Source organism: Aedes aegypti, chromosome 2, assembly GCF_002204515.2.
Source record: "Aedes aegypti strain LVP_AGWG chromosome 2, AaegL5.0 Primary Assembly, whole genome shotgun sequence".
Lineage (NCBI taxonomy): Eukaryota > Metazoa > Arthropoda > Insecta > Diptera > Culicidae > Aedes > Aedes aegypti.
In genome coordinates, this window is record NC_035108.1 from 57,249,691 (window position 1) to 57,265,914 (window position 16,224).

Below are 16,224 nucleotides of genomic sequence, written 5' to 3' on the forward strand. Positions count from 1 at the left end.
TCGACCAAGATCTCAACTTTCGTTTTGGATACAAATTTGTTTAAATCACACGAATAAGTTTAGAATAAATCGACTTTTTCAATTTGTTTGCTGTCTCTACACGGAGAATAAAATATGATATTAGTAATAATTTTTCCGGTCATAGTCAACTTGTTTTAGAGATAACTATAAATATAGTTGATTTGTTAGAAATAACTATGCTTCTAGTTGTTGATAACTACCGTACACCCCCGTTAATTTAAACGATACCTCATGCAAACCATCGGGGTTCATTTTTAATTTGAACATCTAGTCACCCTAGAAACGTATTTCTGGTCACCTCTTTCACTGTTTTGTTTTGATTCTGCGTTCCGTTCCACAGCGTTCCATTCCACTTTACTCCGTTCCATGAGCTAAATGACGTTTGAACCATTTTTAATCTGAACGATGTGCAAATTAGCGGGGTACAAATTAAAAAGTGTTCAGATTAAATGTGGTCAAACCAACGGGGGTACCCGGTACTTTTTTTATAGATTTACAAACGTCAAACATAAAATCAACTTTATTTTAGTTGACTTAAAGTAAATTGTCGTAATTGTGTGTACGATATTTTGCAATGTTTACTCAGCAGTTTGTTCTGCTTTATCAACATACTTGAAAAGATTCGTTTCGACACCAAACCAAAATGTATTCCTCAAGAATCTTCTCAAGAGCAAAACTCAAAAGTTTTTGTTTACAGTATGGCCCTTTATAATGCGGTAAAATCAACAAATCTCGCATAGTTTGTGATCTCGCCCTAAAAACCATTGGTAACCGAGTGTGTAGCTTGTTGTTACCGAGCAAACGAATGAATTTACACGTTACTCAACAATGCTACGATGAAGAGAAGATACTCCTCTAGATCTCAGTGATGATAGTTTTCATGCTGGCCCATTAATTTGCTTAGAAACAAGAAGCTACACACTCGATTACCAATGCTTTTAGGTTATGCGAGAAATGTACATAGAATTCGCATTATATACGATTCAAGTTGACTTCAATTTGAAATCGATATATCTCAAAATCCTAGTAATTTCGAAACATTGAGTCTTTAGTAAAGTTGTTATGGAGGTGGAGCCTCATTTAATTCGGAATTTGACCACTAGGTGGCGCTAGTGAGCATGGAACTTTAGTTTTTTTTTTTCAGATATATCAGGAACCTAGTCACTAAGAAATATGACAACTTTGGCAAACATGTTCAGTAGCTCAAGGGCTATCAAGAGATTCGAGATTATGCCACCATGCGGCGCTAGTGGCCATTTGGATTATTCAACAACCTTGCCGAAGACACCATTTTTATAAGTAGTCAGGATTCTGAGATATCAGCACAACAAAAGCTTCACGCACACTAGCGCCGCTTGGTGGGAAATCTCGAATGTTTTGGATTGAATAATGATATGCCTTGGTTTATTAAATAACTTTGCCAAAGACGTGGTGGTGATCAGGCTCCTGAGATATCTGCAAAACAGAAGATTCATGCTCACTAGCGCTGCCTGGTGGCGAAATTCCGAACTGAATAATCACCGCATATAAGCCCTTGATCTTCTTAACAACTTTGTCGAAGACGGTTTTTCTTTATTTAATCTAGATCGCGATTCATGTTGAACATGAAAAACCAAGGGTGTTGTGCGAAGTACAACGCGCGACTACTCGCGTTACAAAAATTCGCGCGACAACCGAAACGGTAATTAATTAGTAGTATTTTGGTGTTGGAAACAAAAAAGTGAGACGCAGTGGTATTCAGTGGAAATCATCACATTTCTCATTTCAAATGAAAATGCAAGCATATGATGAACCCACCGACAAAAGAACTTAAATCATCCAATTCTGCGATGGTTTCCGTTATACATCCGTATGACATTAGGTAGATTTTTGAATAATGCTTACAAAAATGAAAAACATTTATGTTATGACGGGATTTAGTTTCTAGCATGTCCCAAACCGAACAATGTTATCTTAGCTGTCAAATTACTCTTGTTAATTGTAATGTAAATATGGCGGCGGCAGCGTGTTGGGTCCGAATCTCCTGATTGCGTGATTGCGTGTTATGATGAATTTTTCAAGGATTATCTTTACTTCAAGTATGTATTCTTTCATAAATCACTGATATCCACAGAATCCAAATTATATCATGTAGTTTTTGGAGTCAAATACGTTCGCTTTAGAGAGGCATCTATTCCTGGCGATAATAATTATTATTATCAATACTTATTTCAAATAAAACTAGTGGAACTATCGACAGTTGAGAGTTATCAATTGTGAAATTGATTCGTTTTGAATTATAAGTTAGTATTACACTGGTGTGTTTATATTTATGTATGGTAATCGTTCAGTTTTATCCAGCTTCTAGAAGGGTTGAAATCATTTCGAAATTGGATGACTTTAATGCAGTTTTTTAAGCTCATTTCGTCAAAGATGAAAATCATCATGAATGTGTCTGTAAATATGCATGGGGCTCGAAAAAGCCAAAATTCATTCAATTCGTGGCGGGAGATTTCGTTCAGTGTAGAAGAGAAATAGCTGACATTTTAACTCCCTAAGTGATATTTTTTTCCAAATATTCGATTCAATTTTTACTTAGCTACATCAGTTAGTCAGCAGTAGCCAGTGCCGTAGCGTGCGGTTGGCCAGGTTGGCACCTGCCAAGGGCGCCAGCCTATGGGGGGCGCCCAAACCCAGGTAACAATTTGAAGCTGATCAAACGCTTTTATAGCTAATTCAATTCAGCCTTTGTTTGAACAAAAGCTGTTCATAGCCTGCATTCACTGTTGTTCAGCTGTTAAACATCTAATTCTGGCGATTTTATTCAGCCTTAAGCTTAATTGAAGCTATATAGAAGGCTGAATAAAGGTCTAGCATGCGCTTATTCAGGCCTCTTTCAATAACCATAATTCTATTTTTAGAACAGATGGCAACCTTCGAAAGCTTAACGACCGCTTATTCATCCATTATTCAAAAATAACCAAAAAAATATTTACAGGTTTATAGTTTTGGCTTTTATCAACGCAACTAACAATTTCAAACACATAGTGTAGAAAAGTGCTGGAATTTAAAGATGAAGATTAGTAAATATGTGCCATTGAGATTTGAACTGGGATTCGCTGATTTATAACCACTTACCTTGACATCTGCTCCACATGAGACTGTGTGAACATCATTAACAGCAAGCGACTAACATATTGTTCTGTCTGAATAAGGGCTATTTTAAAGGCTGCATTGAGGCTGAAGAAGTGATAACAGCGCTATGCAAAAACACTTGAGTTAGCTGTCAAAGTGTGTTGTGATTTTTGTTTCAAAATAGAATCCTCGGTAATTTTTAATTTCTGCTTTTCAAATGTTGTCAACGCAAGTTGGTAATGATTTCGATTTCGTACAGTTGCTACACAAGGTCATCGATGCCGGATTTAGGATTTTGTCGACAAATGATAGACCCTTGTGCGTTTACAGCATGTCTGCTTCGGGATGTGAAAATTTTGTTGTTCGGTGAAACAGTTTTATAATAATAAATTTAGTGTTCGACCCAATGTAGGTATATATTTCGGTATGTTTATTTTTATCAACATACAGGTGAACAATTTTTCGACAATGGCTGTTGATTTGATTAAAGCTTTAAATAACCTTTAATCAATATCATTCAGGTTGGCTGCACAAAAGTTTAAATTGTAGATGGAAAATAGCTTGTTCAACTTGATATTCAGCTTTTAGTATACTGCTGAATAAAAGTGTTTAATAAGCTTTTCTTCAAATTATTGTTCAGCTGTCACGGTGTTCAGCCTTGTACACCATTGATCAGCCAATATTCAGCAAATACTCTTGCTGTTCAGCTTTCATTGTTACTTGGGCATTTCATTCTTTCTTTCAAATTTTTAATCTTCTTTAGCGGAACAGCATACTTAGCTTTGGGAATTAAACTTCTTGATAATATCTTGACAAAACAAAAATTTTCTGCTCTGATTACACTGAAAAATATGAAAAAGGCTTATTTAATTATATCATTAAGTTTTATTAAGAGTATTTGATGAATTTGCTTCTATTTATTGGATGACTCTTGGTAATCCAACTATAAAAATGTTCTTATGCAAATTCATTAAAAAAATGTCTAGAAACTTCTGCAATTATGTTTGAAACAAATGTATGAACATTGTATTCATGTAATCAAAAAATTAAAAAAAAGTCCAGCTATTTCAAGAAAAATTTCTCAGTTGTTTCTGCAGATGCGTCTCATAAACAATAATTTTTTTATGTATTTCTTCAAAATATTTTTTAGATCTCCCACAGACGAACCAGCTTAGGTCTGAAAGTCTCTATAATGAAGCTAAACAACAACAACATCTTTTAGATGTACACTTTTTTTATTAATTTTATAGATATTCTTCAGAACTGTTGAAGTTCACCTTTTATTGATATTTACCAAATATTTAAATGTACTCTCAATAAGTGAATACACAAGTCTCATCATGATTTTTTTTGTGGATTTCGATAATTAGTAGTCGTCCTAGTATTAAAAAATAAATTTCATGACAATTGAATAGTACTTATTTGCAATTTATTTATATAAACGGTATACATAGCTAGACATAGGTATACAGTAATGCTAGACTGTATAAGTACAGTTGAAGTTGATTTGAAGTGGGGAATTTCTCCTCTAGAGCAATAATTATGTTATAATGTATAACATTAACTCGACATACGTGGAGCCTTTTCCCACTTTAAATTCACTTTACTTGGGAAGTTTTACGAAAACTTAGATCACATACAAACTTGCATCATTAAAATGGAATTGACATGGGGCGCCCAAAGGGAGGTTTGCCAAGGGCGCCATGAGACCACGCTACGGCTCTGGCAGTAGCAGTCAATTCGAATAAGTGAAGTTGTTATATTTGTCTCCATTCCACACGAAAAATGTATTCCCATGCATTACGGCGGATTTGTATGATATCACCTTGGATCAGCACTGCGTTACGGTAAATTATTTAGTGCTGGTCCAGTGCGCTATCATACAAATCCGCCGTAATGACGGTACCAAGTCATAATACATATTTCGTATGGAATGGAGACAAACATAACACTTCAGTTATTCAGTTAGTAGAAAATTCCGCATGTAATAAACCTTGTTATAAATCATCTCGATCATAATGCATTTCGATCATTTTTTTAACAAAATCAGGCTGTGAATCCATGGTACTTAGATAAATAGCTTCATGTCAAAAAAAAGATTGCAACGATTAATAGCAAACCGGCCTTGGAAAGCCACTAGTGTAAATAGTCACTATAGAGCAGACTGTCTACTAATCGTACGCGGACCCTATCGTAATTCTGCAGCACTCTCAAACGTAATTATTTTAATTAGGACTCCGTACCAGTTTCTGAAAAAAGATTTTTGGTCAATAAAAGCCTACCTGGTTAATCCATTTAAAATAAATCTGTATGATTGGGTGATACGTACCTGGAAAGATAAACAAGAAAATGGATTAAAATATGTTTCCAATTATTCGAATCGTTACTTCAAAGAAATACAAAAATTTAATATTATTCAATACATAATAATATAACGTATGTACACTAGGGCGGTTCAAAATTTAAAAATGTTCGAGGATCCAATCTCCCATATGCTTCTTCCCATCCTTACCATAAAAATAGTGTTCTGTGAAATTTTCAGCTTTCTAGGTGGCTCAAAGACAATGTAGGTTTATATGGAAATTACTATGTAGAAATTTTAGGACATGTTCTAAGCACGCTTGTACTGTAATGTAAGTGCAAACTTATTATCCCAGTACTAGCGTGTTTGGAACATTTCTCAAAATTTCTCCATAGTAATTTCCATATAAACCTACATTGTCCTTGGGCCACTATTAAATCACCACTTAGAAAGCTGTAAATTTCACAGAACACTATTTTTATCTCTTATTAATGTTCGAATCCTCTGAGCAGAATCTTTTATGGTAAGGATGGTAAGGAGCATAAGGGAGATTGGATTTTCAAACATTTTTAAAATTTGAATCGCCCTAATGTATACACAGATTTACACCACTTAATTCAAACCGTTCCTAATTTATACAAAATGAAAATCATTACACTTGATTCCCATTTCACACTGCGACATCCCTAGTACAACGCAACACTTTTGGACCATAACAAATGCTTTGCAACAAAAAACACCGCGCGTGCGCAACAAAACAGAGAGTGCGACGACTCATTCTCTTCTTTTCTTTCACCGATATCGAGGTAAGAAACAGCTGCACAAGGAGAGCATCCTAGCATATGTAAAAGATTTTCAAAATATATTAATCTCTTGGATAGTTGTTAAACTTATTGTGAAATACAGTTTACTTAGTATTGCAAAGCAATATATAAGCCATAATAAATGTGTGAATCATGCATCATTGTTAAAAAAAAGACCAATTTCAATCGCCTCTCTCATGATTCTATTTAAAATATTGTAGCGTGATTTTACGTATGGCAATTTGCTCGTGGTTGTTGACCGCGCGAATGAAATTCTGAGATTTTCTCAAATCTTCGGGAGAGAGCAAGAGCAAAAGAGCACGATTTTTGCAGAGCAATGTGAGGTAGCTGTCAAAATAACGAAGTCATAATCATTTGAAACGCACAACAGCAGACTGAAAATTGGGAAAACGTTGAACCCAAGCTGAGTTTTATTGTCATTGGTGATAGGAAAGCTTCAAATCAACTAGTCGTGTGTTTGTCGGTGAATGAAAATGGATAAATTTCTGCGGTTTTTCATCAAATTCCATGGTTATTGTATTTGCACGGTGAGCAGCATTCTGACCCCATTGTTTACGGCCCTGATGTCGACTGTCGGCCACACTCGATACGATTGTAAGTAGAATGGTTTTGGAAACCATTAAACGAGAAATGGTAGCTTCATTGGCGATGACTTTATCATCTTTTTTTTTTGTTTTGATCGTCCAGTAATCGATTTACGTTTCACGGGGATACCGGTTCTGATACTAGGAATCGCTTGGATGATTGCCAACAGCTTGCTAATCATCGGAATCGTTAAGGTACGTAGCTTACGGTGGTTGCGGTTTGTTTACCTAAAAAGTTTGATAATGAAATTTCATTCACCACTTTGCAGGAAAGGAAGACGTTTCTCTACCCGTTCTGTGTTCTGTTTTTGATTGAGCTGTTCATGGTGGTGCTGCGTGATATGTATTTGGTGATTTCCGGAGATGGCTGGTACAAAACGGCCTTTTTCAATGTGACCCTACCTCTCCTGTTGTGTAAGTTTGAATTGATTGTATTTTTCTTTGTGATGCATTTTATTATCTTGTCTCAAATATCAAATTATGTTTCTAGTAATTTTGGGATTACTGAAGCTGAAGCCGTTCTCAGAAATTTTCCAGCATATCACATTTTTGGGCTACAAGTCGCCAAAATTGTGTAAATTACTTTGTTTTTTTTTAATGTTCATATTAAATTAAAACTATAATTGATTTCTAAAACTATTAAACTTTCCTTAAGAATAATAAGCTGAGAAGCCGGCTCTGTTCCAAAAAGCATAAGAAGTGATTTTACTCACCAAATGCATAATATAACTTCAGAATTCAAGTAAGATACAGTTCAGTTTATATTTCACGATTTAATTGTGATTGAATCGATCTATCAACTTTCCTGTAGTAACTATGCAAAATTAGTTTCATTTATACTTTTCTAAAGCATCAAAAAATATTTGTTAAACATCGAAAGGATTCTGAACTTTGTTGATTAGTATTATTTAGCCCAAACATTTTGAGAGTTCTGGTAAATGGTTCAGCCAAATCGCCATACAAGCTGGAAAACTTGTATGCAAGTTTATTGATATATGTAGCTAAACAATGCATTTTCTACAGCCAATATCTCAAAAGCTAGACGTGTTATGATATGTTTGAAAACGGCTTGGTGCGTGAGACAAAAAATGTTCCACAGTTTTGTTCAATAATGTCTTTTTATCAAACAGTTATCGTACCGTACGTCGTGCTGAGCATGATGGCGCTGATGAGATTATTCGATGTGGATCCGATTCAAAAAACCGATGACAACTTTGTGCGATTCGACAGAGACGGCCCGGAAGAGGTGGACCGAGTTACCATCGGGGGTTGAGACTGATTTGACAGCGTGCAGTGCCATTCTACTACAGACTTAAAGGGTCTCGAACTGTGGTATGTGTAGGGTAAGAAGAGAAGATTTACTTGTCAACGGATGAACTAATTTATTCAAAATGTTTGAATAATGATTAACAATCAAATATCATATTAACGCAGACTATTACTTAAAAAAAAGAAAGCAGCTTTGAAGATGATATTGAAAGTAAGAAGGTGAAAACAGTTTGATCATTATCACACCAGAATCTCGAGAATCTGGATTAATATGTTTGACTGTTTTAGGCACAAATGCAATAGCTAACAACGCGTTTGGTGGTCCATGTAGCTTTACGTGTACGAATACCGTGTGTTCTTGATATAACGAACCTTAAGTAGAGATTTTGTGATACACTAATCTAGATCTAATTCGTATTTTTACTTCTGTTTCTAACTTTAAAGTGCGTTATTTAAAACCATAGTTTCAAATGTACAAAAATAATTATTTTTCTTAGCATTGATCATACGTTTATCTTTCTGTTTTGAATTTTAATCCAAATTTTGAAATTAAAAGAATCCACTTATTGCATGAAAGTATGCAGCTCAAAACAACTGAATGTTGATTTTATTGTGACGACTACATCAAGTTAGTAATGATTGAATCTTTTATTGAATATACAATCAAAAACAATAGTTTTACCTTAGTGAGATGACAAATCCCAATTGTTAACTGATGGCCATGAAATTTGAAGTGTTTTGATGATTAAAAGAATGAAAATATTAGTTTTCTTTCAAATTGTACAAAATAGTTAGCGGTAGAGTAAAGTGGGGCAAGAGTTTCTTTTTAGGGTTTCTAGCTCAATTCAAAATAAATGTTATAAATGTCATGACGGTTTCAATGCTTTTCAAGTAAGAGACATTCGCTCCAAATATTATAGAAATCGATTGAGATTTTGAAAAGTTATGGCTATTTGTATAAATCGTATTTCCATAGAAAGGTCGTTGATCAGCTCCTATAAGGAAGTTTCTTAAAATATTCAAAACCGCTTGCAGAGGGCATATTTGTTTTTTTGTTGTCAAGAATTTCGTGGATCCTAGTGGAACATTCGGAAATATCTGAAGAAATCTTTGAAGTCTAGTGAAATGTGTTTGAGATGATTCTCGTAGAAATCTTCACTGTTTCCTAATATTTGCCAAATCGCTGGCTTCTTAGCTACCTAATATTTTGTTAAATTTGGGCACAATTTCTTGAAAACTTCCTCATCGCACTCTAGAAGATGTTAAGTAGGGTAAACAGGTACGAAAAACTGCTCTATCGCAGTGGCAAATGCATTACTTCTATAGTTTTTGGTGTCAATGTGTTATTTACTTAGTTGGTCATGCTCTGCATGCAACTTTCTTTTGCTAGGTAACTTCTAAAAAGAGTACAAGACGTTTCCCGTTAACGGTTTAAATCTTGACGTTTCAAAACAAACCGGACAATATGCCCCTCCCGTAGATAAAGTTCCGTAGCGCTGTAGAAATGTTGTCAAGGTAAATTCCATCACTTGCTAAGCTTAGAAGGGTTCATTAGAAGTCGTCTTCCGGTAAAAGTTTTTGTTATAAGTACAATAGTAAATGATGGGCTTCATTTACAATGAGACTTCCCTATCGGACCCAAAATTTTACGCCAAAAGCTGATTTTTGATATTTTCGGTATTTCTATTGGTTGTTTATATTGTGCTCTGCAAGATAAATCCACGTAATGCGGTTATCCGAAAATGGCGATATACTGTCGTAGTGATAATGAAAATCACCAAATGTTTCAGATTTAGCAAATTTGAAACATTTGTGTCCTTGAAGGACGAAAAAACCCAAGCCTACTTGAATTTTGACGTTGCGATTGAATTTCGCGAATATCTTCTGCGCGTTACCGCCGCCGCTGGATGTGGATTTAATATAAGCGCCCCAATACTTCTCAAAGATCTTATATTCGCAACATCAGTTTTTCGCGGAAATTTAAGATATGTAATCATAGTTACGTGTTCAATAAGCCTCAATCCCTTAAAAATGAAGTGGGGCGTATTGCCCGGTTGGGGCGCATTATACCAATTTACCTTACCCTCCCGGCAAGATTCTTAATGGTAGTAGTAGTGGTCTGACAAAATTTTTGCACTATATTTTCTGGATTACAGATGTGGCTTTTGGGTGGCCTACCAAGAAATAGTTTTTAATATCTTTGGAAGGCTTTCATAAACTTGTTAAGCTTTATCAGTTGATGGATGCTATAGTTCTCTTCATCCTGTCATAGACATAGTGGAATTTTTTAGTTGAAGGGTAATATCCTCATGAGAATGTTCTTTTGCTTATTCAGAAATAGTAATTATTGACCCGTTAACGTCCGAGGTAATTCACAATTGGAATACAGCTCCGTATTTGTTATTCATAGTTGTAAAGACTGTACTCCGAAAAAATGAGATACACACAAATGATCAGCCAAAATTATTTTGAATCGGATACTTGTTAAATTTTCAGGGATTAAATAACTATATAGGGTGCAGAGCTACTTGGGCACTTCCATGATTCTTTTTGGCATGGGGGTTTTTCTTGGTCGAATTATTTGAAACTTTGCAATAAGCAGCACTTCAATGCGTCGCATATTGAGGCCAAATATGAGCTCAGTAGCTTTCAAAAAACCCCACTGCCGAAGTGAATAAAAAGTGCCAAGAATTGGGTCCGGCTCCCTATAATATGGTCAAACTTTCTTTTTTATAAGTTGCTTATTGGAAATAACGTTTAAAAACTTTTATTTTTTAAAGAAAACCGCTTTCACGGTTTTAACGTTGGATTGAACAGGAAATTTATCGATTCTCTTAATGCACCTAAAGCTTCTACTATGCTCTTGTTAATTTTTGAAATTGCATCTTGAAAACATTCAAATAATTTTAATGGTTTTAATAAATTTCAAATTCAGTATTTGTCAACTATTTGTTTATATTGAGGTAACACAAGATATTGAACGTGCCGCAATTTTCAATGCAAGGGTCACATGTCACTCATGAACCTTGTAAGAGACCCAAATAGCCGTTGCGGTAAACGAGCAGCTTTTCTGCATGACCTTGCTGAGGGTTATGGGTTCGAATCCCGCCGGTCGAGGATGGACTTCCCTGTGCATAGAGTATCATCGTACTTAGGAGATGGTATCGACCATAATTGTTTTAAAATTATTTTTATTATGACTATAGCTGACATGCGACTCAAAGGTAAAGGGAGTCTATAGAAGATTTTTACAAATTATTGAAATGAATAGGTGGATAGGCGTCGCAAGGGAGGGACAAGATTGGAATTTTATTAGGTGGTGAAAATGGAGCAAGCCATTTTAAAGTCAGTAAGCATCGAAGCGTCCTGTATCCAGCTTTTTACGCTAGCCATAAAACGACAAGGGGTGATTCGATTTCGACAATGTTTGCCTTCAGATGCTCGATCTTAGTAGGCTGTAGGCTTTTAGGTTGTTGATAGAACTGTCAAAAATTTTCACTACGCTTGTTTAACATCCAAGTTTTGGTTTGAATTATTTTTTATTAAAAGCAGTCTTCCAAAACCATCATTGCGCAAGAGAGATTTAAAAAGCATGCCTTAAAAAATTTCATTTCTTAAGCTAAGTATGCTGTTTCGCTCAAGAAAAGTGAAGAAATTCCTTGATTGAAAGGGTCAAGAAATTTCCTACAGAGAGCCCCCTTTGAAGCGACATTTCTTCTCAACTGCGTACTGCGATCAGAAAAAAGTGATTTTCTTGACCATTTCTTGGGAGAAATTTTGCACGCATCGAGATAGGCGATTCCTTTTCTTGTCAGTAGCAAACTGGCCTTTAATGATAAATTTGAATCCTCGCATTTCAATGCTCCTATGATCATTTGATCTAGAATGTTGCATCATTGATGCAAATCATTTCAGCTGATCTGGATTGAAACGTTTTTTGTCGTTTGGATATAGCATCATATGATTTAAAGTGATCGCTTTAATAAATAAATGCTACAGAAACTTTCTGATACCCGCATAACAATCCCATACGAAAGAATAACTTTTTTCGACGGAAGAGTATGTGTGATAACCAAGCTTTTTTTTAGGAAAGTGGCTAGCAGGGAGAACTTCAAGAAAGAATAATTTGAATGAAGTGGGTAGTTGCTCATTAGGAAGCTCCTTGTTGAGTTCACCATGTAATCTTACAATAAATTGGAATGGACTACACTAAATCGTGCCCATGACATCTTGGTAGCGAAATCTGAATCGAACATAGCCCCGTAAAGATTTCTGGGATGTGGAGGAGTTTTGGTTTAAGATTCGATACATGTCATAAGAGGGTAGTTTTAGTTGAAAATGTCGCAAGTAATAACTAAGTGAACTGTTTCCGGGAACGACGTATAAAAAACTGATAAGTAGTGGAATAGATGCTTTTAATCGTCAGAAGGAGCTGCAGAGTCTAGTCGCATTCAGTTGAAGGTAGAATGAGAAAAGTTCAAAATTCCCAAATTGATGACGGATTCTGCCCCCTTGAAGCTCGATGCACGAAATTGCCAATGTTGTTAGTATGGGCGTGGTAGTTAAAAATATGCTCCATATTTCTCCTGATAGAACCAATGGCCAATGGCGAAGACAGTCGGATTTAGGACAGTCAGATTAAAACGCCAACCGCAATAAGATTAAATTTATAGTTCATAGTAAAAAAAAAAAACACTTGGAGTGAAAATAGCACTTGCTGGGTATAAAGATTGTCACTGGGTTCGGTTGTTTTGGGGGGTTTAGGTTCTCATCGGACAAGCCTCGACCAAATGTAATGGGACTTTCATGACAGAGTCGTTTATCGTTGGCTTTTGTATGTCCGTACCATCCATTGGGTGTTCTCTATAAGAAAAAAAAAGATCAACAAATAAATTCAATAAAACCAAATAAACTAAAATTTCGCATTATAAAATACTCAACCAGTTTCCAACAATGGACATTTTCACCTGCAGACAACTGCATTCTGACAGTTTTCAAATTTTTCAACCACGCAATGAAACGATAATTGTACGGTTGCTATGCCTACTATCCATATTCGCCCAACGGAAGGAGCTAATATTTTTCTAGATCATTGATGCAGTATTTTCTCGAAATGATAGGAACAAATCAAAGCAATGCTGGATTGGGATAAGAGGAGTGTGCATTTTCCTTCTCCCTGATTTATAGATCAAAGCAACGTAATGCAAAGGAGATTTTGAAGACTGCTTAAAAGTATTTATTGAATTGATTATTTAATTTAATTTCAGTGAGGAATCCGAGGACCAAGAAGCTTTCCGATGCCTGTAAAATGCAATACGCCATTACAGACCACATCATTTCAAAAAAATGACCAAACAGGCATTACCTATATTTCTGCGGTCTCCTAACAGCGAAGTCGTGGACGCTGAGAGGATTTTCCGGTATATAAAATTACTGGTTATGTGGAGCTTATTGGAAAACAGAAGCAGTAAAAATATACTTCGTATAAAAACAAGAAATACTACAAAATTGGGCAACGTCAATGCATGAAGTTGCTTTCTGGTGGCGCAAAATTAAAGCTGAAGTTAAATTTTAAGAGGATTTAGTGGAAATTTTGTATTGGCTGATTAAAATCTAACTGACATGCCATATGCCAATTAGATATGTGATATGGTCAGTGTTCAAACAGACCAGGCTAGATGATATTTTGGCCTTGTGAAGACAAGCCAACGACTTCACCAATTTTGGTTTTAACGATACTATTTTAACACAGATATTTCATCGAATACATTAACTCCAATATTACAGCAATTATTGAAAATAGTTTGTTATTTCGTCCATTTTCCAGAAACCACTAAAAACCACTTGATCCACTCTGATTAAGCACCGACCATATGGTCTTTTGAATTATATCTGATTCAAATGTATTCATGGCAAGATTATTTACTCAAGTAACAGATGAGGGAAAATCTATAGGTACAGATAGATCCATCCCATCCAGAGACCGCACAGACTGGGCCCTGAGAAATATCCAAGGAAAATATATTTAAATATTGAAAATCAAAAGTCAGGTTGTGGAGCAACTAAAGATCTGTCTTGAATGGAAACCTTGTAGAAATTAGTTAGGAGTGTTGGACTATGCCACGTGTATAACTTTTTCAACATAGATTAGAACCAATGCTATTAACTTCCTGTTGATTGACTGGTGTCTTACAAAAGAAAAACAATAAGATTGAAAAGGGTTGTTGAAAAAAATATATTTTAAAACACAAGAATGTGTCAAACCGTCGTTGTCAAAAAAAACTAATTTTCAAATAATGCTTGCTTTGATCAAGCCATAAAAATTTATAGTGTGTGCAAGACATGCCAAACAAGGATGATTCAAATTTTATGGCAGGCTAGCGTGAAAAGCTGGATTCTACCTAGCTTCTCTACTGGAGAAGGGTTCGCTCAAAGCTTTGAGCTTTGCTACCAACACAGGCAAAATACAGGAGACTTCAATGTGCTCCTAAACTGACGGCAATCAACCGAACGGTTCTATCGATCGATGACTGATATTGGGAATTAACACGCAGTCAGAGTGTATACGAAACTTAAGACGGCCTTACAATTGAGGTCGAAATACGCGTGTTTGTCAAAGGCTACAAACTCTAGTGGAATTAAGGCCGCACGGGCGGTGTTTTATTCACCCTCTCCATTTGAAGAAGCAATTCTCAAGAACCACTCAACCCAGAAAACCAGAAATCGCATGAAAGTTCATGTTATAACTCGTTTATTCATACTAATTACATCAAACTCGTAAAACATCGTGGATAAACTCGTCTGATTGATGAGTTTCCTCGCATAAAACACCTTTTTCTGAGTTTATTTGTACATTTAGCTTCGTCCCGTACACTCGTACAAAGTAAATCGGATCAATCCGTAGCAGCTGTCAAATCAACATTTGTTATCATAAGTTAAGTCGCATAAGATCAAAGGTTAGTTCGGTAGAATATTTATACACTCGCATTGTATGCTATTAATATGTCAGCTTAAATGGTATAGTACTAAATTTGTTTTTTCGTCTACTTATAGGTACTCGAAGATTTATTATCGAAAAAGTGTCCTATGGCTCATTAAATCATGAAAATCACATAGGACAATATTATCGTTTGTAGAATGGACCTAATGTAACGTTATTTTATAAACTTTTATTTAAAATTGAAGCTTCCATCGAGCTAAAGAGGAATAAAACTGTCTTTTTCTTAGATTACATTAAAAAATAATGTACTCTAAGGGCCAACTTCTTCACCTTCACTTAAGCCGTAAACCACGTTTACCCATATCGTTAAACTAGGTTTAATGCCTAAGCGGTGGTGAAGAAATCGCTTATAAGGAACAAAAATTTAAAATAAAAAAAATGTTCGGGACCCCTCGGTGGATTTTTACGGGGAACACGTTAAATGAAAGCTAAAACCAAAGACAAATTAAAGACCTCCATGTCCCTTGCAGTTGCCCAAAATTTTATGGCTCATAAGGTAATCTAGAATGCCGTGAAAGTGTACTGCGATCTGTCAAACTTGGGTACCTTTTGTACTACCGAGGGACCAAATGCAGTACTAGAAGTGGTACCCAATCTGAGCCCGAGTGTGACGGACCTGCTAAAACCCTATATTTTTGAAAGGTCAAAGATTTAGCGATGCCTATTTTTTTGTGATAAATCTTCTCCGTATTCACGCCGTGACAAATCTTGAGATACGTTAGTTTTCATTATGTTAAAGAATCGCCCCTCGCTGACGTTTCTTCAATACATTATAATTATTTTTATGGTTGTATCAAAGTAAGCTTCGGATATAACAATGGACCAATGCACGAGTTCACTATCTGACGTTTGAGCGGTGCCGTGTTATTTACGTGACCACGGCAACGAGTGACTTCGGCACCGCTCAAACGTCAAATTAGTGAACTCGTGCATCGGTCCATTCTGTTTTATTGAAATTAAAAGTCAAAAATTTGCATTGTTGTTTATAGGATATTGGAATCCAATAATGTCAATACTTCAAGTAATGTAAACCGTTTTCTATTTTAGGATAATGAAAGGTCAATGACGGCAGGTGGAAAACCAAAACGTGGTCATCCATCAGGAGATATT

General features: G+C 35.6%; 2 protein-coding genes across 3 annotated transcripts in view; one reads left to right on the top strand and one right to left on the bottom strand.

The window, feature by feature from the left end:
• Positions 1 to 16,224, bottom strand: part of LOC5570087 (myb-like protein Q) — a 476,649-nt gene that overhangs the window by 198,322 nt on the left and 262,103 nt on the right. The window lies entirely within an intron of this gene.
• On the top strand, positions 6,349 to 8,787 carry LOC5570085. The gene is made up of 4 exons (XM_001653022.2): positions 6,349 to 6,855; positions 6,949 to 7,040; positions 7,115 to 7,259; positions 7,976 to 8,787. Exons 1-4 carry the CDS (start codon positions 6,729 to 6,731, stop codon positions 8,116 to 8,118), a joined length of 507 nt encoding a protein of 168 aa, XP_001653072.1. The 5' UTR covers positions 6,349 to 6,728; the 3' UTR covers positions 8,119 to 8,787.